This window comes from Panthera onca, chromosome D3 (assembly GCF_046562875.1).
Source record: "Panthera onca isolate mPanOnc1 chromosome D3, mPanOnc1 haplotype 2, whole genome shotgun sequence".
Classification (NCBI taxonomy): Eukaryota; Metazoa; Chordata; class Mammalia; order Carnivora; family Felidae; genus Panthera; species Panthera onca.
In genome coordinates, this window is record NC_138350.1 from 21,350,416 (window position 1) to 21,373,548 (window position 23,133).

The 23,133-nt window shown below is 49.2% G+C and overlaps 1 protein-coding gene across 2 annotated transcripts; it reads left to right on the forward strand.

The window, feature by feature from the left end:
- Positions 1–7,593: 7,593 nt before the first annotated feature.
- PES1 (pescadillo ribosomal biogenesis factor 1) lies at positions 7,594–21,445 on the forward strand. 2 transcript variants are annotated; one of them, XM_060612695.2, is made up of 15 exons: positions 7,594–7,727; positions 10,195–10,274; positions 11,037–11,190; positions 12,358–12,467; positions 14,801–14,972; positions 15,058–15,147; positions 17,708–17,824; positions 17,937–18,011; positions 18,235–18,321; positions 18,458–18,588; positions 18,965–19,090; positions 19,210–19,394; positions 19,850–20,016; positions 20,156–20,317; positions 20,944–21,445. In XM_060612695.2, exons 1-15 carry the CDS (start codon positions 7,704–7,706, stop codon positions 21,025–21,027), a joined length of 1,764 nt encoding a protein of 587 aa, XP_060468678.1. In that variant the 5' UTR covers positions 7,594–7,703; the 3' UTR covers positions 21,028–21,445. The 2 variants fall into 2 exon arrangements, with proteins under 2 accessions (XP_060468678.1, XP_060468679.1); XM_060612696.2 differs by having other exon boundaries at positions 20,159–20,317.
- The last annotated feature ends 1,688 nt before the right edge of the window (positions 21,446–23,133 follow it).

Here is a 23,133-nt window from a genome sequence, read left to right on the forward strand (position 1 = left end):
GTGATTTCATTTGAGGGACACCTCAGGTCACTTTGACACCAGGAACTTCTGACATATCCTGCATGGGATGCCACCTGGGAGTTGGAGGTGATTTTTTGGGTAATGGACCCTCTCTACTTTTCTAGGATCTTCTTCAGTTCCCAAGGACTCTTCCTTTTAATGCACTGGAAACAATTCAGATTGCAAAATTTAAGAAAAGCCTGATCTTCTTCTGTAACATTGGATGGCTTTAATACTCCTTAGGAGACGAGGAAAAATGGTTCATTAAAGGAACATTAAGCTTCAATAAATCAGTTAGATTTCTTCTGCAGGAAACAGAGTAAATGGATGGAATGTACTCTATGTCCAGCCCTGCATGGCCCCAAATCAGAACCCTGATCTAAGGGCATTTTGCAGAATGTGTTTGGCCACTAACCAGGCTGGTAAACTCCCTCCTGACAATGGATAATAACTATCTAAATAGGTTTCCTCCTAAACCCAGGTTGCTGGAGGAAACACAGACCATCCCTAACGAAGGGGATGCTGACCCTCTCTCACTGTTCCTCCTAGTAGATGTGGGGGCTTCTTCTTCATTCATTTCCTGGGTTAATGGCTATGATCATTGGAGCCAACTGTGGTTAGTCTACCTTGGGATGGGGACTTTAAAGAATATTCCCAAGCAGCTGCTGAAACTCCTTGTATCAGGGAAGTTTTCTGTTTTCTCTGGCCTGACATAGACAGCCTACTTTTACTTGTTGGAAGAAAAAACATGGCATCTGCTCATCTGTCTGAGATGATAAGCTTTAGAACCAGAAGTCCTCTTTCTGGCCCTCAGGCAGCCCCTCACTTCTTCTGCCTCCCTCTCCCCCTCTTCCTGTTTCTGTACCACGTTGGGTGTAGTCTGCATCACTGGCTCCTGTACCATTCTGCATGCCTCTGGCACCATGGGCTCCTCCTCCTACCCTCACTGTCAAGGAGTGAAGAGCACCCCCTTGAAGTGGGTGAACTCCACCCACTTCAGATTTCCCCACTGGTGCCCCAGGTAAAATTGACATTGGGGAACAAATTGACTGACTTTTAAGGAGACCCAGGTGGAACATAGTTGGTATTTAAACTAATTTAAGTTTGTTGGTTTAATTAAGATAGACATGTCTTCGGAGTTATCAGCATTAAATTTGAAACTTTTATTCTACCCTGGTTTACTGAAGGTCAAATTAGCTCATGTTACCTGTTGCAATTTGTCAGCAAAACAGTGACTTAAAATGGTTAATTTTGTCTGTCTCAATGTTTTCATGGGTAATTAAGACAGTCTTTGGCAACCTGAAACTTTAAAGTTTTGCTTGGATGATAAATTGGATTGAACTCATTGGACATCTAGACCTTTTCCAAATAGGAGGGAGTGCTAAAGCACTGATTCATGCATGTAGGTTTGTGCTTTTGGCTTCTTATTGCAAAGAAGCTAAGGATATTTGCATCTGTTGGAAAACATGCTTTGTGCTTAAATGTATTCATAAATTTGCTATCTAAAGAATTCTGGCACAACAGACAGTTCACAATTGATTAGTACTTAGTTTTCACTAGAGACTAAGATTTCTAAGAGTTAAAATTCTGCTAAATGTAATTAAGACTGATAGATATAAGGGAAACAACTCTGTATGTAGGGAAAGTAGGAGATGTATGAGAAAGATATAAGGAACAGGAATACATTTTTGTTGAAGGAAAAAGAAAGTAATTTTGTCCTAAAATGAGACTGGCTGTTTGGAGAGAAATGAATTGGGGCAAAATCTGAATACAAAAGCAACTTGTAGAAGGTTTGTGAAGGCAAATCTTTGGAAAGGAATTTTATGTGTGGTCAGGATGGACTAGATTGAAATGAATGGATTTAAAAAACAATTTTTTAAAATCTTTATTTACCTTTGAGAGAGAGAGAGAGACAGAGAGAGAACGCAAGAGGGGGAGGAACAGAGAGAGAGGGAGACACAGAATCCAAAGCAGGCTCCAGGCTGTCATCACAGAGCCCAACACGGGGCTCAAACCCACAAACCGTGAGATCATGACCTGAGCCAAAGTTGGACATCCAACGGACTGAGCCACCCAGGCTCCCATGAAATGAATGGATTTTAAAAGTACACTTGTATAAGACTGAAAATCTGCTTTCTCCTGTTAAAAAGACAAGGTTTTCTTGGATTGCTGATCTGCTCTTGGCAAGAAAATGTAAACAAAGTTTTTTTTTTTCTTTGGCTGCCCAGAAAAACCAGTTTCTATGTTTTGTTTTTATCAGGTCTTTGATGATTCCTAATCCTACTTAGGCTTGTGCTTTAAAACTTTCTGAGGTTTTTAAACAAACTTCCCCAAGATTTAAATCTTAAGCTCAGTCTCTGACTAATTAGGCTTGTTTATTTGGTATGTTATGTTCTGGTATAAGGTCACCACTTGACATTCTGATTATTGAAGTGTTATGTGTCACAGAAATAACTGAATTTCCTTGTCAATTGCATTATAGTCCTTTTGTCATTTGTGAAACGTGTTTAATCTCCAAGGAGATTCATAAAAAGGTCTTTTGACAAATACAGGTATTTGGTATCTTTACGATCCTAAAACTGAAGTGGGGAATAATTTCCAGAACTAACTAAAAAGCTGCATTCAAACTGAACAAGAATTAGTAACATGGGACTAAATGAATTAAGGAAGAGGATTACAGTTGTTGTGACTCTTGTTTGAAACACTGCTGGTTCTCTAATGTTGGCTCCTCCTGATTAAGGAAACTTTCTCTTAAGATAACTATGACTTACAAAAATGTAATGAAAGTATTCATTTGTGAACAAATGGAAGCACTTTTTCTCCCTACCTGAACCCTCTGAAATTCAAAAAGTCTCAGTATTTTTCCCCCATGGCAATTATAATCCTTTGCATAAGTTCAGTAAGAAGCTGCTCTCCTTGTAACAAGACACCACTGGAAACACTGTTTTGTTGTTGTTGTTGTTGTTGTTGTTCTTGTTGTTTTAATTTTTTTTTTTTACATTTATTTATTTTTGAGACAGAGAGAGACAGGGCATGAACGGGGGAGGGTCAGAGAGAGAGAGGGAGACACAGGATCTGAAGCAGGCTCCAGGCTCTGAGCTGTCAGCACAGAGCCCGACGCGGGGCTTGAACTCACGAACCGCAAGATCATGACCTGAGCCGAAGTCAGACGCTTAACCGCCTGAGCCACCCAGGCGCCCCATTGTTGTTGTTTTTAAACCAAGGCTTTGACTGGAATGTCATATTTGAGAGAGACATGCATAGACTCAGATATGACCAGATGGCTTTAAGGAATTAAGGTTGGCTTTATGGAGTCAATAAAGCCCTTAGAAATGTTGGCCTGATGCCTTGCTTATAGAGTTCCCAGCAGACTTACCAGGTAAGTAAAGAATGTCACTTCCTGGCAGGTACAGAAACCTCAGGATATTGTGGGGATCTTGAGAAGAAGAATTTGCCCAAATCTACAGCTCTTTCAAGTATGTCTGATGGCAAGTGTTCGGCTTGGCTATTGGCCTAGAGGGGCTACTAAAAGTTTAATCTAGATTCCTTATTAAAGCTCCAGCCAGGGGCGCCTGGGTGGCTCAGTTGGTTAAGTGTCCTACTTCAGCTCAGGTCATGATCTCACAGTTCATGAGTTTGAGCCCCATGTTGGGCTCGCTGCTGTCAGCACAGAGCCTTCTTTGGATCCTCTGTCCCTCTCTCTCTCTGCCCCTTCCCTGCTCATGCACGCACTGTCACTCTCTCTCAAAAATAAATATACTGTAAAAAATAGAAAATAAGAAAAGTTGATTAATAAAAAAAAGGAAAAAAAAGAAAAAGAAAAAAAGTTCCAGCCAAACAGATTTTGAAAGATCTGTACGATCAATCACTATTCTTGCCAAACTTATGTAAACAATTAGGCCAAGTTGGTTAAAATTGGACTTGTTTTACAAACAAATAAGTCTTGATTTGGCTATCTCTGGAAATAAGGGTGAATTTAAAGAAAAATTATGTTTCAGGAACACACCTTTGCAGATGTTAAATTCTAGTTTTGATTGTCTTTGAATATTTGTTAGTTGTCTAAGGTAGACAACTTGAGGTTTACTTCCAAAAAATTGCCACAATAGCTCATGTATAGACAATCTTCATGTTTGTTATTCTGTGGGGATAATAACAGGACCCCATGGGCATATGATTATTTGAATAGCCAGAAAATGGGAGGGATTCCTCAACAATTGTATAACTCAACTATAATCTTGACCAATTCTGTGTGGCTGGGATGAAAAAATCACTTCTTAAAAGCTGTTGTAGACTCTGGGTCTAAAATTCTCTTGTCTAGCAAGAGAGCAGAACACAGGATTAAAAGCGAGAGACGGCTAATGTCCTGGAAAAGACAAGAGCCCCAAATAAGGGTCCTTGCCCTCTATTTATTAAGATCAGAAGGCTTACAAACGTGATGGGCGTGCACAAAGAGACAAAGAAACTAGGAACATTAACTTGGGGATGTGAGGGAAAAGGGGGTTTTGAAGATATACGGTGTTTGGGGTTTGGGTCAATATAAAACAAAATCCTGGCACCAGGCAGATGGGCAGATTGTTGTTAACAGCAGACAGGAGGCACCCTGTCTTTATCTTAGCTAGCCTAGGGGATAAGGCAGATAGGGGGAATAACCTGAGGGTTAACAAGACAACTTTTCTTTTGTTAACCATTTCCACTCTGGGCTGCTTCACCTGCAGTGCAGAGGTCTGTAGCTCAATTTACCAGTTAACCTAACTTCGTCCTTTCCTCCTGTGAAAGCAGCTTTTTGCTATAGTACTAAATTGGGGGATGCTTCCACCCTGAACACCTAATCTTGTTTACCTCATATACCTTTGTATCGGGTGCTTTTGTGCCCCTCCCTTTCTATTCTGGGGGCTCTGTGCCTCCTCTATTTGGGGGTGCCTTTGCACCTCCCTATTCCAGGTTGCCAATCTTATTTACCCAAACTCGGGTGTAAGCATCCTATGGCTTTGTATTTCTTTATGCCTTGTTAACCTACTGGTGAAGCCCAGGGGATTCCTACGTTTATTCCCCACAAAAATCCAGAGTGCACCTCACTCCATGGGGTTAACTATGGACTTGTGGAGATAATGGATGGCCCCACTTTCCTTATGACTATATTGGATATTGCACTTGGGGATCCCCATATCCCCAGACAAGTCTTCTCCCACTTGCCAGTGATTCTTCATAATTAGGATATTGTTAAAGTTAGACATCAAACAAAGAGGGTTTCTTGATGGTTTTATCCCTTAGCCATATTTGTCCCAGGAGTTGCCTCTAATGATATAAAATTGCAAGTAGAGGCTTCAGCCAAGCATACAACAGCCGCCTTCAACCAGACCCAACTCGTAGTCAACCACAAATTCAAAAGGTGGCCCTCTAAAACCGAATGACCCTTGATATCCTGACTGCATCCCAAGGAGGCCCAGAATTAGATGGCTGGCTCCTAATGAGACCCAATGGCTATGCAGCTCTAACCTGTGGTCATAGTTTCCCCCAAGCTGGATAGATTGCTGTACTCTGGGTTTTGCCTGGATGCACAGATGCATTATTAGAACCATTACCAACCCAGCCAACCTTCCAAATTTAAAACAACCATGGACACATTCTGTTGCAACAAAAATATTACTGGGTTTCTAACTGGCATGAATACTCAAATGGTCACTTTATTATTTTTTAAGTTTATTTTGAGAGAGAGCAAGCACGTGCCCAGAAAAGGGGCAGAGAGAGGAAGAGAGAATTTCCTTTCAGTGCAGAGCCTGATGTGGGGCTCAGAGTCACAGTGAGATTGTGACCTGAGCTGAAATCAAGAGCCAGATGTTCAACCAGCTAAGCCACCCAGATGCCCCTCAAATGGGCACTTACAAATGATCCCTTTCTTTCCTTTAATGATTGGTTAAACTCCTAGACTGGAGATGATTTTTGTCAACTATCAAAGGACTCTTATTTGGGCTTCTTCTTCTTTTTGTTATTCTAATCATGTTTTGCTCTTTTCTCCCATACCGCCCACCTGGTGAGCAGGCTCCTTCACTGCCATATCTTCAAGTTGGCAGATGATCCCTTCCACTCAGGGAGATCCATATATGCAGTCTCCCTTAGATTCAGCTGCCTCTACTTTTCATAACTCCTATATATATGTCTCCAAGTGACCATAGGTAGGGACATCTCTACACCCCTATTCAGCAAGAAGTTACAGAAGATAAGACCTTCCAACCTCAGCAACCTTAAAGATTTTAGGGTCAAGATTATTCGGAGGGGTGGGGCAATGATTTGGAGAACAAAGGCAAAAGAAAAAAAATTAAACTTCCTTATGACTTACAGCCTACTGACAAGTACTTGAGACAGCCAGAGTGACCATTCTCCAGGAACTCAACTGCCTCGTTGTTAATACTTTGCTAGAGGCAAAAGGCAACCTTATCTTAACACTAGCCCAAAATCTCCAGGATCCTGTAAGTCTTCTTTAATATATAGAAATCTCTATGGAAACTGCCTTTTTCTCTACCCTCTCCCCCAGGATATATGTTAGCAATCATCCTCCAAGCATACGGCCCACTGATACACATCTGAAGGGTCTCATGACTAAGGGTTTACTAGACAGTAGTAAATGACCTTGTCTTAGCAGCAGCTAGCCCCTCAAAGTCCTAGAAACCTTACATCCAAATTCCTTAGAGACTTACACTATCCCTGCCTCCAACTTGAAAGTATATAATCAGTCACTCCTCGCAAACCCAGTGCAGCTCTTTCTGCCCATGGGTCCTAGCCCCGTGCTTTAATAAAACCACCTATTTGCACCAGAGACATCTCAAGAATTCTTTCTTGACTGTTGGCTCCCAGATCCCAACATTTCACATCACACACCATCTGAAGGTGGTGTGAATATTTGTATAAACCTTGTAATTATCCTTTGAGGAACACATACGGAAGACATGTACATTTAAAAAGCTCAAATGTGCTGAATGTACATTTAAAATACCACAAATTCCATAACTCTACTTGGCCTTTTGTCATTTTTCAATCCACCGCTAAGGCTGGGTATATATGAGTGGCTTCTCAATTCACTATATTTCTGTGAGGAAAAGTCTGCTTTTGATCTACTTTATCCCCACTAAGAGCCAAAGAACCAAAGGAAAACCACACAGGCCAGCGGGGAACAGAGTCCAGCTTCACTCAGCGCCCCTGGCGGTGGCTTTTCCTCCACGGAGGCCAAATTCCCAAGTTCCCACGACGCCTAGCAACCGTTACCGGGACAACGCAACTGCCGCTCACGCACCTCAGAGTGTAGCAGTCCTTGGAATCCCAGAAGGTACTGCGCTGCAGCCGCAGGGCCTTCCGCCTCCCTCCATCCCAACATGCAACGGGGCTCATAAAGTCAAGCGATCGTCATCAGGATGTCTATAGAAACGCCTGAAAATCTGCGTTCGCTGAAACATTAAAACTGTCTAAAATAGGTCCACAGATGGAAAAGAACTCTAAAGACAGGTCTCAGTGAATTTTTTTTCCAGAAAGTTCAGTAGTAAATTTCGAGGAGGAAAGTCAAATAATTCCCCAGACTCGCTCAGGCACCTCATCGAGCAGCCCGCGCAGACCAGCGGCGTAGGGGCCTCGGGACCCTAAGCGGGGCACGTTGCGGGAGGAAGTGGCGCCGTCTGCCCACGGGGCGCTAGTAGACTCTTCAACGTGGAGCCATGGGAGGCCTAGAGAAGAAGAAGGTAAGTGGGGCATATGACCAGGCGGGGTGGCGCTGGGGGGCGGGGGGCGGGTGGTGGGAGCGACGGAGCCAGGGGACTGCGCCTTTCCCGGCCTCAGCCCTTCATGCGTACAGAAACGGCTGGGATCAGCGCAATGAGAAACAGCCACGAGATGGGGTCCGAGAATGGGCGAGGACGGCTATTCGTCCGATGAAGTTCAGGAAAGAACCTTGGAGTAGGGCTGTAAAACAAAGTTGGGGTTGCCAAGCAAAGCTTCACCCCAAATGCAGCCCCGGTCGAAAGGCAACTGTTTACTGAAACAGTAATAAACATTATGAGAAGTTTATCGTTAGGTCAAGTTTATCATTTCCAAAACTTGTTATTCTCTCTTCTGTTAGACTTGCCCTTGACATTGGAGAGGGAAACGTAAACAAATGGATGTGGACACCAACAAAACGATCACAGATTGTTAAATGTGATGTGAAAGATAAGGCTGGTGGATAGAAAAAGCTACTACTTACTTTAGTTGGTGTTGTCTTGGAAGGTCTCTCCTATTCAACATTTAAGCCTCAATCAGAAAGTTCAGAAGATCTCACATGGGTTCTGGGCCATGGGAGTGCTTAGCGAGCAAACCTGGCAGGGGAAACTCAGTGCCAAGACCCTTAGGTGGGAAAAGCTTTCTGTGCGCGAGGAATTAAGACATCAAGATGGCTTAGGGTATAGTAAACCAAGGGAAGGGAAGAATGGCATTTGGTGAGGTTGAGGTTAGACAGGGACCAGATGTATAAGGCCTGTGAGCCACAGTGAGGAGCTTGGATTTTATTCCAAGTGCAGTACAACTCAGCTAAAGGGAAAGTACCACGATACAATTTTTCAAGGGTTTCTTGTTGCCGTATGGAGAATCACCTTAGTGGTATGAAAAGATGGGGGAAGGGATGAAGGTGAGGAAGATGTAGTTGTCTTGTGTTTTCTTCAGATTGAAAGTTTCTGTTGCCTGTTTATATTTAACCCAATACACTGTTGAACAACCAGTAAGTGCTAGTGTTGAGAATCACAAAGATTTAAGATAGAAAATTTTTCCTTGCAGCACAGGTGCAGATATGTAAACAAGCCACGACAGTTATAAAGCTGGGTTTCACAACCATTTTGAGCCACATAATGCTTTGTTGTGGAAAGACCTGTCCTGTGCATTGTAGGATGTTTAGTATCATCCTGACTTCTTACACACTAGATGCCAGTGCCACTCAACAACCCAAAATGCCTAATTCCCTTCCCTCCATCTCACACACACCCAGGGAGTAAAATCATCCCACGTGAGAACTATTTATCCACTTGCTATTTAGAAGGATAAGCATAATGACAGACATATATGTAATGGAAAACACTTTTAAACCCAACTTTCTGAGACAGTCTGAAGCTCATCTTTGTATCCCCAGTGGACGATGTCTGGAAAGAATAAATGAAGGTGTGTTTTATGATGGGGGGTGATCATAAACCTCTTGAAGGGCTATAGGTTTATCTCTTTAGAGCCGGACCTGGCCGTCAGGTCCCTGCTGTTTTACTGCAGAGGATGATCTTGTTTGGAAAGGACACGCTTGGTACCTTGAACTGCTACTCTTTATCAGGAATACAGAGATATGAGCATGAGGCAGCATTTTGGCACTACAGACATCCACATGATTGCATCAGACAGTATGCTCCTTAGGGGCAAGTAGAGACCAGGCCTTTTTTGTTTTCCTTGCTCTCATAGCATCTTGCTTAATATTTGAAACATAGTAGAGATCCTCTTATTTTCTGTTAAGTGAATGAATGATGGAGGGGAGAGGTTTTTTGGCTTAGGGCATGCATTTTCAACCAGATATCACCCCCAAAGGAACAAAAATTTGTTGAAGGGATCTTAGATATTTCAATGGTTTGTGGCCCTCTAAAATACCACATTAAACAGATCTTTGGTATGTCTGTAGTATTAATATTTCGTGGGGCTGTGAGAGGGGATGATTAAGGGGGGGGTCTAAAAAGCCTTCTGGTGGTAAGGGTTGGTTATAGTGAAAAAGTTGAAAAAACCAGTTTAGGGGATTAGGCACTGAGGCTCAGGACTCAGACCTACGTTTGAATCCCAGCCCTTAAAAATCTGTGTGACCTGGACACAAGCCATGGTTGTTGTGAGGATTAAATAAAATAATTGCTGATCAAAGTAGCCAATACTTAGAGCCACTACTAAGTGCTTTTGGTATAGCACCTGATCCATAGCAACCTCATGGTCCCCAGCATCATGCAGATGTGTGTGTCCTTTATGCTGAGTAGTGCAAGGACAGTACAGGAGAGCTTGTTCAGGTGGGTGGACTCCCTCCCTGTAGCATTTCCTGTCCCAGAAGCCTATCAGCTGGTTATGCACAGTGATAGTTGCCCCTAGCATGAGGCATGCCCAGAGATTGATGCCATCACTGCAATCATTGCTAATGGTCACTTGGGTTTTTTTCTCCCCAAGTATGAACGAGGCTCTGCCACCAACTACATCACCCGAAACAAAGCCCGGAAGAAGCTGCAGCTGAGCCTGGCCGACTTCAGGTGAGGTTGGAGAGGAGTGGCATAAGGGGGCCACGGGGGTTCCTGAGCAATGAATCATGCTCAGTAATGGTGAAAACTCAGCCACATCGCTATCTTCCCTGTGCCACCACAAACTGTCCAGAATTCTGACATTTCTCATTCTCTTCCTCATCTGGCTTTGCTGTAAGTGAGCTGTGCTTTGCCAGGTGTGGTCTCTAGGGAAGCTGGAGAATGGGTCATGCCACCCTTAATCATCAGAATGGGTCCACTGGTACAAGGCATTGCTACTCTCTGGCTGGGTCTTTGTCACCCATTCGCTCTGTTCTGGCAGAAGAGACCCCTGATCCTGCACCTAGGGGTTCTCAACTCCTCATAGAGTCAAATCATATCTTTCCACAGCCTGTGGGCCCTGCCACATGGCCCACTTTTAGTCACGCAGCACTTTTCGCTCCTACAGCCTCTGTCCTTCCTAGGATGCCTTTCCCTCTACCTTTTATATGGCTGAAGTGTGAGTTTCTCAGCAAGGCCTTTCCTGACTCCCTTTGTGAAAAAAGGATACCTGCCATCTGGCCCCTGTTAGCATTCTGATTGTTTCCTTTCTGGTGCTTGTGACAGTCTACATTAGGTGGTTTTGGGGGAACTTGGGATTGTCAGATCCTGCACTAAGATGTGAATTCTCTAAGGGCAAGGCCCCCATTTTCATTGTTCACTGCTGTTTTGCTGGCCTGATGTGGCCAGTGCTTAGTACATTTACCTACAGAAGAAATAATTTTTATCTTCCAGGAGGCTGTGCATCCTGAAGGGCATTTATCCCCATGAACCGAAACATAAGAAGAAGGTTAACAAGGGCTCCACAGCAGCCCGAACTTTTTACCTTCTCAAAGACATCAAGTTCCTCCTCCACGAACCTATTGTCAACAAGTTCCGGGAGTACAAGGTAAGGCCTAGGCTCTAGTGTCTGGATGGGGTCCATCGCTGCTCTGTGACCCACCACCCGTGACCTTGGGCAGATTGTTTAACCTCTCTGAGCAAGCCTATGGAAGGGTGAAGTAATTCTACCTCAAAGGAATGTCTTGAGGATTAACCAAATGAGATCACATGTGTGGAAATCATTTGCACAGAACCTGGCAAATGATTAATGCTTTACCTGTTGTACCTTTCCCCTGGGTCTTTTGGAAGAATAAATTTATTGCCTTTGAAGCAAAGGTGGTACTATTTGAGCGGCTTTTTTTGTGTATTCTTCTTTGCCCAAAGAAACCGCTGCTTTTCGAATTCGTTCTGGAATTGCTCCCAGGAGACCAAGCTTTTTATTCCACGAATAGAAACTATTAAATGCTTAAATACCACAGGGAAAGTAGAAACCTCATAGACCAAATGCAGGTAATTGAGAGTAGACTACTGTTACTGAAGCCTTCACTGAGCTGCAGGGCCAGGCTGAGGCCCTGTGCTAGGAAGGGTGAGGCGCCGCCTGGTGGCCACAGGAGACTGGCCAGTGCCTGCTGCTGGCCCTCTTGTGGAAAATGGCTGTCTTGGAGCTGCTGTTCACGACACTAGCAGAGGCAGCTTTAGAGCCTTTGAAGAGCACCAAGGGCAGGCCTGACCAAAAGTACTTACAGGGAAGAAATCAGTTGGCTTGGAGGACCTTCTGGGCCCATGCCTGGCCTCGGCTGCATTTTCCTGTGTGACCTAGCCCCATATGTGGGTCCGTGGCTTGCTTCATGCCCGTGCAGACTGGTGCTGAGAATGAAGGCCAGCCTTCCTGGCCCTGAGCTGCTTTGCTGGTGAGTCACTTGGCCTCAGTTGGAAAATAGAGCTGAAAACATGTTTTCATGTAAATGTGAGGAGTCAGCCTTCTAAGTGGTTATCTCTGGTCATCCATCATAGGTGCAGCAAGCTGGCTCTGCTTATCAGTGTGGGTCAGTTTTGATGTTTTTTGGAGTTTGCTGTTTTATACATCCTGGGCTTGAGGGGGTCAGATGGCACAGACAGCTGTGGTCAGCTTCAGAAAGCCTTGAGAGCCCTCCTGCCCCATGCATCCCTCTTCGATGAAAGAGGGGTTTCCAGGAGCCTTTGGTCCCAGCATCAGTGATCTTCTGTCGCCCAGGTGTTCGTCCGGAAGCTCCGGAAGGCCTATGGGAAGAGTGAGTGGAACACGGTAGAGCGTCTGAAGGACAACAAACCAAACTACAAACTTGATCACATTGTCAAGGAGCGGTGAGTTGGGGACTCAGTCCAAGCACTGGGATTAAGACCAGGACCCTGCTTATGTTGCTGGCATCCTTTTGGAGGAAGCCGACCAAAAAAAAAAAAAAAAAAAAAACCCAAACAAACAAATTGCTATAATGATTGCAAGTCACGGCAAGAGCCATGTGGGATGCTAACAGTGTAAAGGGATCTGGGGGACATATGTTAGTTACAGGTTTGTCAGATAAGTCTTTGGGGGCAGATGTTTCAGCCAGCCAAAGGAAGCCTGGTCAAAGCAGAGGAAACAGCAGGTGTATAGGCCCTGTGGTGATCGAGAGCCAGAGTTCTGGGAGTGCACACCAGGCACATGGTCACACCTGGCAGACATGGCTGGCTGCCTCTGATCTTAAGTGTTTTTTGCCCAGCCTACTCAGCAGTCCCACTCATCCATTGACAAAGTCAGTGGTTCTTAACCAAGCAGTTTTGGCCCCTAGGAGACATTTGGCAATGTCTGGAGGCACTTGTGGTTCTTGTGACTTGGGCTTGGGGGGCAGGGGAGGAGTCTTACTGGTGTTTAATGGGTAAAGGTCGGGGATGCTGCTAAACAGTCCCCACCACACAGAACAACCTGGCCCAAATTGTCAGTAGTGGTAAGGTTCTGAAATTCTGGGCTAGTGAATGTCTGCTTTCTCTTGGGGGCTGATGGCCTGGGAACACTTAGTTCCAGGCTGGATGGACTTGGCTCATTGAGTCAGGCCAGCCATGGGCTAGCATGGGAAGAGCCCTGGCTTAGGAGCCCAACATGTGTCCTCACTATAGCTCTGCAGCCTGGGTGGCCTGAGAACAGTTCCTGCTCTGAGCAAGTTCTCTCAGAGAGAGACGATAGCTCCTGTCCTGTGTGTGACACACAGCTGTTGTGTGGAGCAAATGTAAAATTACACATACAAAAAATCAAGTGTCTGGATTCATGCCCATACCAGGTGGCCGTGTGGTTGTGGTGTTCCAAGTGTGTGTCACCCCCATTTCCTTAACCATCCGGTTAAAAAAAAAACAGGTGGCTCAGGTGCTATTTCTACAAAGGCCCTGGATTGGTGGGTTTGTCAATGAGGTGTAGAGAGGAAAACTTTGAGGCACCAGAGGGGGCCAGTTGAGGTTCCCACCTCCACACAAGAAAACCAGATGCCTCTCTTCCTGCTGTCTTTGGAGAGGCCCCTGCAGCCTTTCTTCCATCTTGGTATGGTTCGAAGACTGGCAGGTTCCTCCTGAGGCATTGCAAGGAGTGTTGCCCTGGAAGGACTATGGCCACCTCTGGTCTCGTGGCTTTCAGAGTTCCTTTTTGAAGCAGCAGAACCCTTTCTTCAAAAGAAAACTTCCTGGAAGGCAGTTAGGGTGCCAGAGGCCCTGACAACCACTCTGGCTGGGGGAGGGAGACCTGAGGCCCTGTCTGTCCACTTGTCCCCAAGTGTTTCCAGGGAGCTGCAGGAGCCCAGTTTTAAACCAATAGTCTGTTCCAACAATGTCATTTTCCAAATGATATCACTAGGGTTGGGTGAGGCAAAGGGACCCATTCTGGGTCACAGCTGGGACGAATCCAGGTGTCCTTACATGTACTCCAGTGTCCTCTCCATGACCCAGGCCCCCATCCCTCAGCAGGGCAGATGTGCCGTAGTGGATCCTCCACCGCCATGGATGGCTCATTCTCGTCAGCTTCCTAATTTACCACAGGATTCCTGGAGGCACTTTCTTGCTCTGACTTTTCCTGCCCCAGGACGGAAAAAATTCCAGCATTTTTATCATCTGGTTCTAATTGGTTCTGCAAACTTAGAGGTCTGGGTGGTGAGGCACAAGACATAACCCACTCTGGTGACCTGTGGCTGGGCCAAGCTGTAAGTGCTGCTGAGTGTGGGCAGGCCCCACCCTCCCCCTTGGTCCACTAGGTCAGCATCACATTTTTCTGCTTTCTGTTTTGGACATCCAGATATATTTGCTTTGAACTGCAGTTTCCACCTTGAAAAAGAGTTAGCGAGCCACTGACTCGGTCTACCCTCTTTGGCCACAAATAGAAATGGGTCCAGGTGGAGACTGGTGAGCAGTGGGTGTCTTCAGAACCTCCATTGGGATTTCTCTGGTCCTCAGAGCTAAGTGGGCATTTCCTCATTCCATGGTTCCTCCCAAGGCTATAGGGAAGCTGGCACTGCCAGGCCCCTGGGCTTTGCCCAACTTTGTGGTCAGGAGATGAGAGTGGCAAAGCCTGATTGGGAATGGGGCCTCTGGGGTGACTAACAGGGTGGGCAAGGGATTCAGGGTCCCCCTTGAAACCCAGAGTGACAAAGCCTCTGGGCACTGTTCTCTTGGTCCTGCAGGTACCCCACATTCATAGACGCTCTACGGGACCTGGACGACGCCCTCTCCATGTGCTTCCTCTTCTCCACCTTCCCACGGACTGGCAAGTGCCACGTGCAGACCATTCAGCTGTGCCGCCGGCTCACTGTGGAGTTTATGCACTATGTCATTGCTGCCCGTGCCCTGCGCAAGGTAAGCCCAGGGCCTCCTGGGGAAGGGGGGACTGCCCAGCTCCCTCCTTTGCCTGCCCTTTTCACCACACTGTCTCTCCCCATAGGTCTTCTTGTCCATCAAAGGCATTTACTACCAGGCTGAAGTGCTGGGGCAGCCCATCGTGTGGATCACACCGTATGCCTTCTCCCATGATGTGAGTATGCTCATGGGGAAGGCAGGGGCCTGTGCTGGGCCATTGCTCCTTCTCTGGCTCCTACACAGAGATGAGGACTTGGGCAGGGTGGGGGATTTTGTTGTCCTGCATAGTCCAGCATGTGCTGGGTTCCTGCGTGTGGCCGGGGCTAGGATGTGGGGTGAGGAGTGTACTGCACAGCATCATAGTAAGAACTGGAGTCAGCCTGTCTCCAGCATCCTCCAGCTGGGTGACCTTGGACATGTTCTGCACCTCTCTCTGCCTCAGTTGATGTGCTTCCACTTTCTAAGCCTTGTCCTGAGGATATAAGAAAAAATAAAATCTTTCAAAGTGCCTGGTGCCTGGCCCTTTGGGGTTGCTGAGTGAACAGTAAGCAACTGCCAAGGCTTGGATGAGCCTAACCCTACCCTCAGACCCATGGGGTCGTCATCTCATTCTGCCACTAGTGGCTGCCAGACCTTGGCCAGGCTGCTTTGCGTAACTCCTCAGCTTCCGCTGACTGCTACCCAGGGCTGGGGGGACTGGGAGAGATGGAGGAGGATGAGCACATGAGAAGCTTTTAGCACATGGTACTACTTATTTATTTTGGTTTAAACTGGGAATTTTTGGCAGGGATCCACAGAAATCCTGGTTTTGCCTCCTCGTGGGACAGCATTAGCCTCTATTCCCCTCCACAGTCTCGGTCAGGCTGTCCCTCTGCCTGACTTGTCATCTTGTGGGCCTGCATTTGACCCAGTTTCCTGCCTGTGCCTTGAGCAGCAAATGCACCAGCCTGGCTGGACAGTGTGTTCACCTGCCAAGTTATCGGGTGCTCCAGGTTGAGCTGGGGGTCTGGGCCCCTCCCCTTTACTCTGGGTTGGCAGGGGTCCGAGGCCAGAACCCACTCTGACCACAGGGCAGTGGAGGTGTTTGGGGGTACGCTGCAGTCTGTGGGTAAGAGGCAGCTTGGTCCTCAGCAATCCCCTCTTCCCACTCTTCAAGGCAGTTGTGTGCCAAAGCCTTTGGCCCTTCCCTCTTCCTTGTTCCTTCCCTTCTGTCCTTCTCCTTCCTCCCTGTCTTCCTGCCATGCTTCCTTCCTCTCTGGCCCTCTCTCTCCTTCCTTCTCTCTGATGTCCCACCCCCGTGCTGCTCAGACTGGTCTTTGTATGTCCTCTGGGTAGTGAATAGGGCCCTGTGGAGGCCAGCCTCCACACAGCTGACCCTGGGGGAAGGGAACAGACTGCCCATTCCTCCTTCCTCCCTGGCCAGCTTACTGCTACTTCCTCTCAGCAGGAGAATGGGGGACCAGTCCTGGGTCATAGCTGAGGCCCTTGTGTCCTCTTTCCCTGAGCAGCCAGTGCTGGGCTCTTCAAAGTACGACCCAGGCAGGCAGTGGGGGGGGGGGGGGGGGGTTGGAGGGACCCTGCTCAGCACTATGCAGTTCAGAATGGAGTTGTCCTCAGATGCTCTTGGAAGGATGGAGGTGTGAGTAGGGGGACAGGTGGGGTACCTCTTGGTCCCTGCATCCTCACACTCACACTGCCCAGTGGCAAGATACAGAAACAGTTCAAAGTCACAGGCATGGCCAGCATAAAAAGGGACGTTGTGATCACTACTAACTTTGACATTGCTCGGGATATCCTGCCATCCAGGTCCTGGAGGTCAGCAGAGCTGGGCTAGCCTCCCGGGTTGTTGGGGGCAGTGCTGCTCAAGAGACAAGGCTGTTTTTCTGGCTTTCAGATCCTTTCCGTGTTTTGCTTTATCAACTCCTCAAGGGCAAAGATGAGTCCTTTGATGTTCCCTACTTGCTGGGTTGGCTGCTCTTGAGGGTAGCTGTGTGCCTTTGCCCCAAGCAAGCAGCTTTTCTCCCATCATTTCTCCAGAGCTTCCTGGGGCTGAGCCAGGCAGCTGTTCCACCCTATCTTGGATCCTTAAGTTGTGCCTTTGTCTCTGGCTTGGGGCTGGGGCTGAGTTGCTGAATTGAGTCTCCATCCCTCCTGCCAAGGCTTGAGGATGCTGAGTTCTGTCCACCCAGGGTGACAGACTGCTTGCTGCAGGGCCGCCTCTCCCAGCTGGACTGGCGATGGGGCGGGGCTCTGAGAGGCTAGCAGCTTAGGCCTGGAGAAGACATTTAATGAAGATTATGGGATGACTGATGCATAGGAATGAGCTGTGACCAGACTGGCCTGGAAGGCCACCTCTGTGACCGAAGTCTGGTCTGAGCTGGGATTTATAGGATGATTGGGGAGTTTGGGCAGGGGCAGGGGAGCTCCATCCAGTCCTGGGAGCAGCATGACAGAACTTTCCCTTTTCTCCTTTTCATCTCCCCCTTTCTGGCTCAGGGATTTGGACTGACCTCAGGATGCCCCTAACCTTTGGGACCCCTGTCCAGAGCCTCAGCCAAAATGCTCCCGGGTAGAACATGCCACATGGCTCCTTCTCATGGAACAGAGCTCTGAAGGCAGGGCTACCATGGTAGAGCTTCAGGCAGGCTGGAGTCCCCTGCCCCATGTGGGTTGTCCGTGCTGTCTTTCCCCTGTACCTGCACCTGCACTGCCAATGGGTCTCCTGTGCCCCCCAGCACCCAACAGATGTTGACTACAGGGTCATGGCCACCTTCACCGAGTTCTACACCACTCTACTGGGCTTCGTCAACTTCCGCCTCTACCAGTCGATCAACCTGCACTACCCGCCCAAGGTAGGACCCCAGCCTGGGTCTTTCTCAGTGTGCAGGGGCTGTGGCCCTTCTCCCCACATGGATGTAGGGGGCTGTGGCATCTTCTCCCTCTGATCTTCCCCCTGCCTCGCAGCTGGAGGGTCAGGCCCATGCAGAGGTGAAGGCCAGTGAGGACACCTATGCCTTGGACTCTGAGAGCTCTATGGAGGTGAGAGAAGCTTCCAGAGCACTGGCCCTGTATCCCCTCAGAAGGGTGGGTCCTGGCCTGGGGGTGGGACTGTGCATGGCTAGATGAGTGGGCTCGGGGCTTGCCCTTGCAACGCAAGCCCACTGATGTCCCAGAACTATTGCTGCTCCACCTTCCCCACCCTGACCGTGCACGCAGACAAGATCTCCCACCTGCAAGCAACAGCTCTGCTTCTTTCCTATAGAAACTGGCGGCCCTTGGTGCCAGTCTGGCCCGCATGGTAGTGCCTGTGGAGGAGGAGGCTGAGGTGGACGAGTTTCCTGCTGATGGGGTGAGGACTGCGTGCTGGGGTAGTGGCGGGCGTTGGGACTGAGGGACCTAGATGGAAGCTGAGGACCATCTCCGCCCTCTGCCCTCCAGTGCGGGTGTGGGCAGGTCTGATGGTGCCATGGCCCCTTTTGTGGCAGGAGATGACAGCACAGGAGGAGGACCGCAGGAAGGAGCTGGAGGCGCAGGAAAAGCACAAGAAGCTCTTTGAGGGCCTGAAGTTCTTCCTGAACCGTGAGGTGCCCCGCGAGGCCCTGGCTTTTGTCATCAGGTGGGAAGCTGATGGCATTGGCTCTGCCACACTCTGGGCTGCGTCCCGCCCCGGATGCCCGACAGTAATATCAGGGTGGTGTCAGCATCCACCCCTCAGGGCGCTTGTGCAGATTCACCTGTGTGGGCTTGGAGAGTGCTTGGCTCACTCTGGAGTATGTGGCAAGCACTTGTCAGAGGGCAGCTGACACCACTTTCTCACCAGCTTAGGGCAGGCCTCCACTGGGCTGGCACTGGATATGTTAGCCTGACGACAGGGCTGATCCTGGTGTGGGGTGGGGACAGGAGTGTCCCGAGAGGGTGAGCTTGTGGGCCAGTGGGTCCCAGGACAGCCACTTCATACTGAATACTCTTGTGGGCTCCTCCTGTGCCTGTAGGAGTTTTGGGGGGGATGTGTCCTGGGACAAGTCTCTGTGCATTGGGGCCACATATGATGTCACAGACTCCTGCATCACCCACCAGATTGTGGACCGGCCTGGGCAGCAGACACCTGTTATTGGCAGGTAAGCCCCCAAGGCTCTCATCTTCCTCCTCCTGTTTGGGTTTCTGGGTGTAGAGGTCTGTCTCAAGCGCAGATGCAGTGGGGCTTCAGGTTGCTTCCATGACCTGTCTCCACCACCAGGTATTATGTGCAGCCCCAGTGGGTGTTTGACTGTGTAAATGCCCGGCTCCTCCTCCCCGTGGCGGACTACTTCCCTGGAGTGCAGTTGCCTCCACACCTCTCACCCTTCGTATCAGAGAAGGAAGGAGATTACATCCCTCCTGAGAAGCTGAAGCTGCTGGCCCTGCAGCGGGGAGAGCACCCAGGTGAGTGGGCCAGGCGATGGGGTGGATGGGTGCCTCCAGGCTGGTTTTGGCCTCGGCCCCACCTGTTTGTTTCCCTTCTTGGCTACAAAGATAGCAAACTCCTGAGAGTGGGCAGCAGGGGCACAAAGCCCTTTAAGCCTACCTTTGGAGTAAGGCTTAGGAGAAGGCAACGTTTGTATTCTATGATCACCTGTTGATGTTGAGAGTAACTGAGCACGAGTGGTATGGAAGTTGTCATCAGTATTTATATAGGAGGTGGCAGAGCTCAGGAGGAGGCGCCTTGAGTTTCCTCTGAAGGTGTTTGGGGCTGTGGGGAGAGGTGCCGGAAGGAGCTGTGGTTGGGGCAGCCCTGCACCGTATCTGGAATGTCTTCATAGCTGAGGAATGTGGTGCCTGGCCCCAGTTCTCACCCTGCAAGGAGGAGAGCAGGCTCAGAAGTCGTTGGTTATTTACAGGAAGTATGGATGAATCTGAAGAGAAGGATGAAGAGGAAGACAATGATAGTGATGGTGATGAAGGGGGAGAAAACGAAGAGGAGGAGGAAGAAGATGTGGAGGCCGGTTCAGAAAAGGAAGAAGAGGCCCGACTGACAGCCCTGGAGGAGGAGAGGATGGAGGGGAAGGTACTGGGAAGCTGACTGGGGGTGCAGTCTGGAAAGCAGCTCCACTGGCCATCTTTGGTACCAGCCCTGGGCCAGAAGGGCAAGAGCCAGGGGACTGGTGGGGGTGGGGCATCTGCAAGTGTTGACCCTGTGTCCCCAGAAGCCCAGAGTGATGGCAGGCACTGTGAAGCTGGAGGACAAGCAGCGGCTGGCCCAGGAGGAGGAGAATGAAGCCAAGCGCCTGGCCATCATGATGATGAAGAAGCGGGAGAAGTATCTTTATAACAAGATCATGTTTGGCAAGAGGCGCAAAATCCGAGAGGTGAGTCCCTGCCATCTGCCTGAGACTCCAGGTATGGCCACCAGATGTGGCTGCACATGTGAACTCTGGGGCCAGCTGGCTCTCCTCTGTGCTGATTCCATCCCTTTTGTAGCTTATGCAAGTGGCCTGTTACCTGCTGATAGGATTGGATTGTTTTTCATTTTGAGGCATTCTTAGAAAATATCCTTGAGCGCATCCCTTTGAAGTCTCTGCAGGGTAAATTCTTAGGCATGTCATTGTCAGGTTGAGAGGCCTATGTGTGTTTTGTAGTAGGTATTGCCAAATGGTCCCCAGGGGAAAAGACTACTGTTCCAGGTTGACACCTCCCCAGCAGCCTGGTGAAGGTTTGATTGGCACTCAGCTTTCCCAAGGAGAAGGGTAAATGGGGCAGTTGCCTCTGGCTCTAGGAACGTGGGATCCTACTAACTTGCTGTGGGCCCATAACATAATAGAGTCATAAAGGCAAAGGTAAAGGCATGTTTAATGACCTGAGGTGGTTCAAATAATTGTTTTTTCTCCTGGTAATTTGCTTTTTTAGTTTCTGTGGAAGCTCTGCTTTTAAGGGATGGCCTTGAGTAGGAGAAGTACCCTACAATCACAGCTTGATCCCCCTTTGCTCCTCACAGGCCACCAAATTGGCAGAGAAGCGGAAAGCCCACGACGACGCTGTGAGGTCTCAGAAGAAAGCCAAGAAGGCCAGGCCCGTGTGAGTGGTGGCAGCCTCTTGATGGGCGAGGCCCGCTCCTGGCAGCTGGACTTGGCACAGGCAGGCCAGAGGACCCAGGCTTGGTGGCAGACCAGAGTCTCTTCTCTTTTCATCCCCTTCCTCCCCCTGCCAGCCCTGGCTTCCTCTCAAGCTCTCTGGCTGGATCCCTAGCCTCCCTTGGATGGAGCTCCCTGCTGGTGGCTGGGCAGAGGAGAGGCCTTTGTGCCCAGCCCAACTTGATGCTCCCAGGAATCAGTGACATGGGGGGCAGGACCAGCCCCCCACCAGTTGCTCCCTGTTCCCTGGTTTTCTGTAGTGCACCCCTCCCTGCAAGGTTGGACTGGTGATTTTCCTGCTGCTGTGTTGGGGTGAGGGTGAGGAAGCATTTGTTATTAAACAGCTGGAGTTTTGGAATGATTGAATTCTGTGTCCCATTAGCCTTCTTGGGGTTGGAGAAGGGACACCTAGTGACGTGGAGTCTACCCTTTGTTCACATTCCAGCCCAGGTACTTTTCCCCTGTAAACATTGCTTCCTTGTGTGTAAATTAGGGGTAGAAATTCTGGAGCCTCTCTGGGGAGCCAGGAGTGCTGTAGGTGAGGAAGGTTCAGTGATAATGTTATGCAGACTTAGTATCAAGGTCTAGAAAGTAAGGTGCTCTATAAATACCAACTGTGATTGTTATAACTTTCTGCTGGAGTAAGACCAGAGGTGAAAGCCAGTGCCTAAAGGATTTGTGAGGCTTGAGTTGAGGGGTACCTAGCTTTACCTTGTTGGCTCATGGTCAGAACTACCCAGTAACCCCCAGTGTGGGCATTGCCACCAGTCTGACTTGTGACCCTTGCTGGGACAGCCTTACAGCTTCCCACCTGACCCTGACAGTGCCCTTGCTGAGGCCTGGAGAAACATGCCTTTGCCTAGACTGCTAGGATCCCACTGCAGAGCCAGGGCCAGAAACCAGGGCTCAGGACGGTGCTCAAGGCTATCAGGAGCTGGGGCCAGGGTGTTGGAGTGTGGCTTTGGGATGGGGTTCCATGTCCCCCCAGTCGGCACCTGAGGGCCTTGGCCTGTGCCCAGTCTCTCTCAAAGTGTTTTGGGCAGTGGCTGCAGGCTCACCGTGTGCAGGGGGGAAGACCAGAGTTGGGCAGGCTCTGGCAGAGGGACCAGAGAACCCAGGGCCCCCCTCTTGGCTGGGCCTTGCTGTGGGTGGGGAGGGTTATGTTCTACTCTGGCATGCTCATGGGGATAGGGTGGTATATGTCCGTGCAGAGGCAGGGATGGGGTCAGGGCCTCTGGAGCCAAAGCCTGCTGCCCTAGGGAATGAATGCCTTGGGCCTGCCTCGGTGCATGTGCATCCCAGGACCATAGCAAGAGTGCCAGGGCAAGGCTGGAAAGCAAGCCCATCAGATATGGAAAAATCCCCGGCAGCCATGATGATGTGGAATTTTCCCCATTCCAGAGTCGCCCATAATGGTGGGGGCAGTGGGGCTCTGACGTGGCCCATGCCCCACTGAGTGGCCACTGGTTTTGCACTGCCCACAGCTGGAGCTGTGCATTCCCAACTCAGGCGGGCACTACTTCCTATCCTTGGTCCTCTAGGGTGAGGAGGGAAGCCAGGAACTGAAAAAAGGTGGATGGGGATGGGGCACCTGCAGCCTGTGCTATGCTCAACTCTTATGGGCACCCTGGAGAGGTGAGGCAGCTGAGACCTCCTAGTGGCATGACTGGTTGCAGATAGGTCCCTTGTCTGAGCTTCCCTCAAGGGATTCTGGCACGACCCCCACCCCTCTTATCCACATTTTGGACCTCAAAAATATGTCCCCGGCTTGCCCTGACTCTTGAACCAGGAGCCCCTACCTTACATTGGATCTTTAGGGTTCCGGAACCCCCAATAAAAGTTCAGCAATTGGTCTAGCCACCTCCCTTTTCCCAGAGCTGGGCTGCCCTCATCACCACCACCACGCCACCCCGTTTCCCAGGCACCCTCGAATCCCCTTCCGGGGCTGGGAGCTCAGCCCAGCCTCAGGGTCCGGCGGTGGGACAATGGCCCCGTTGGCGCTTCCGAGACAAACGCGCCTTGTTGAGCCGGCGGCGGGGGCGCGGCGCTGCGCT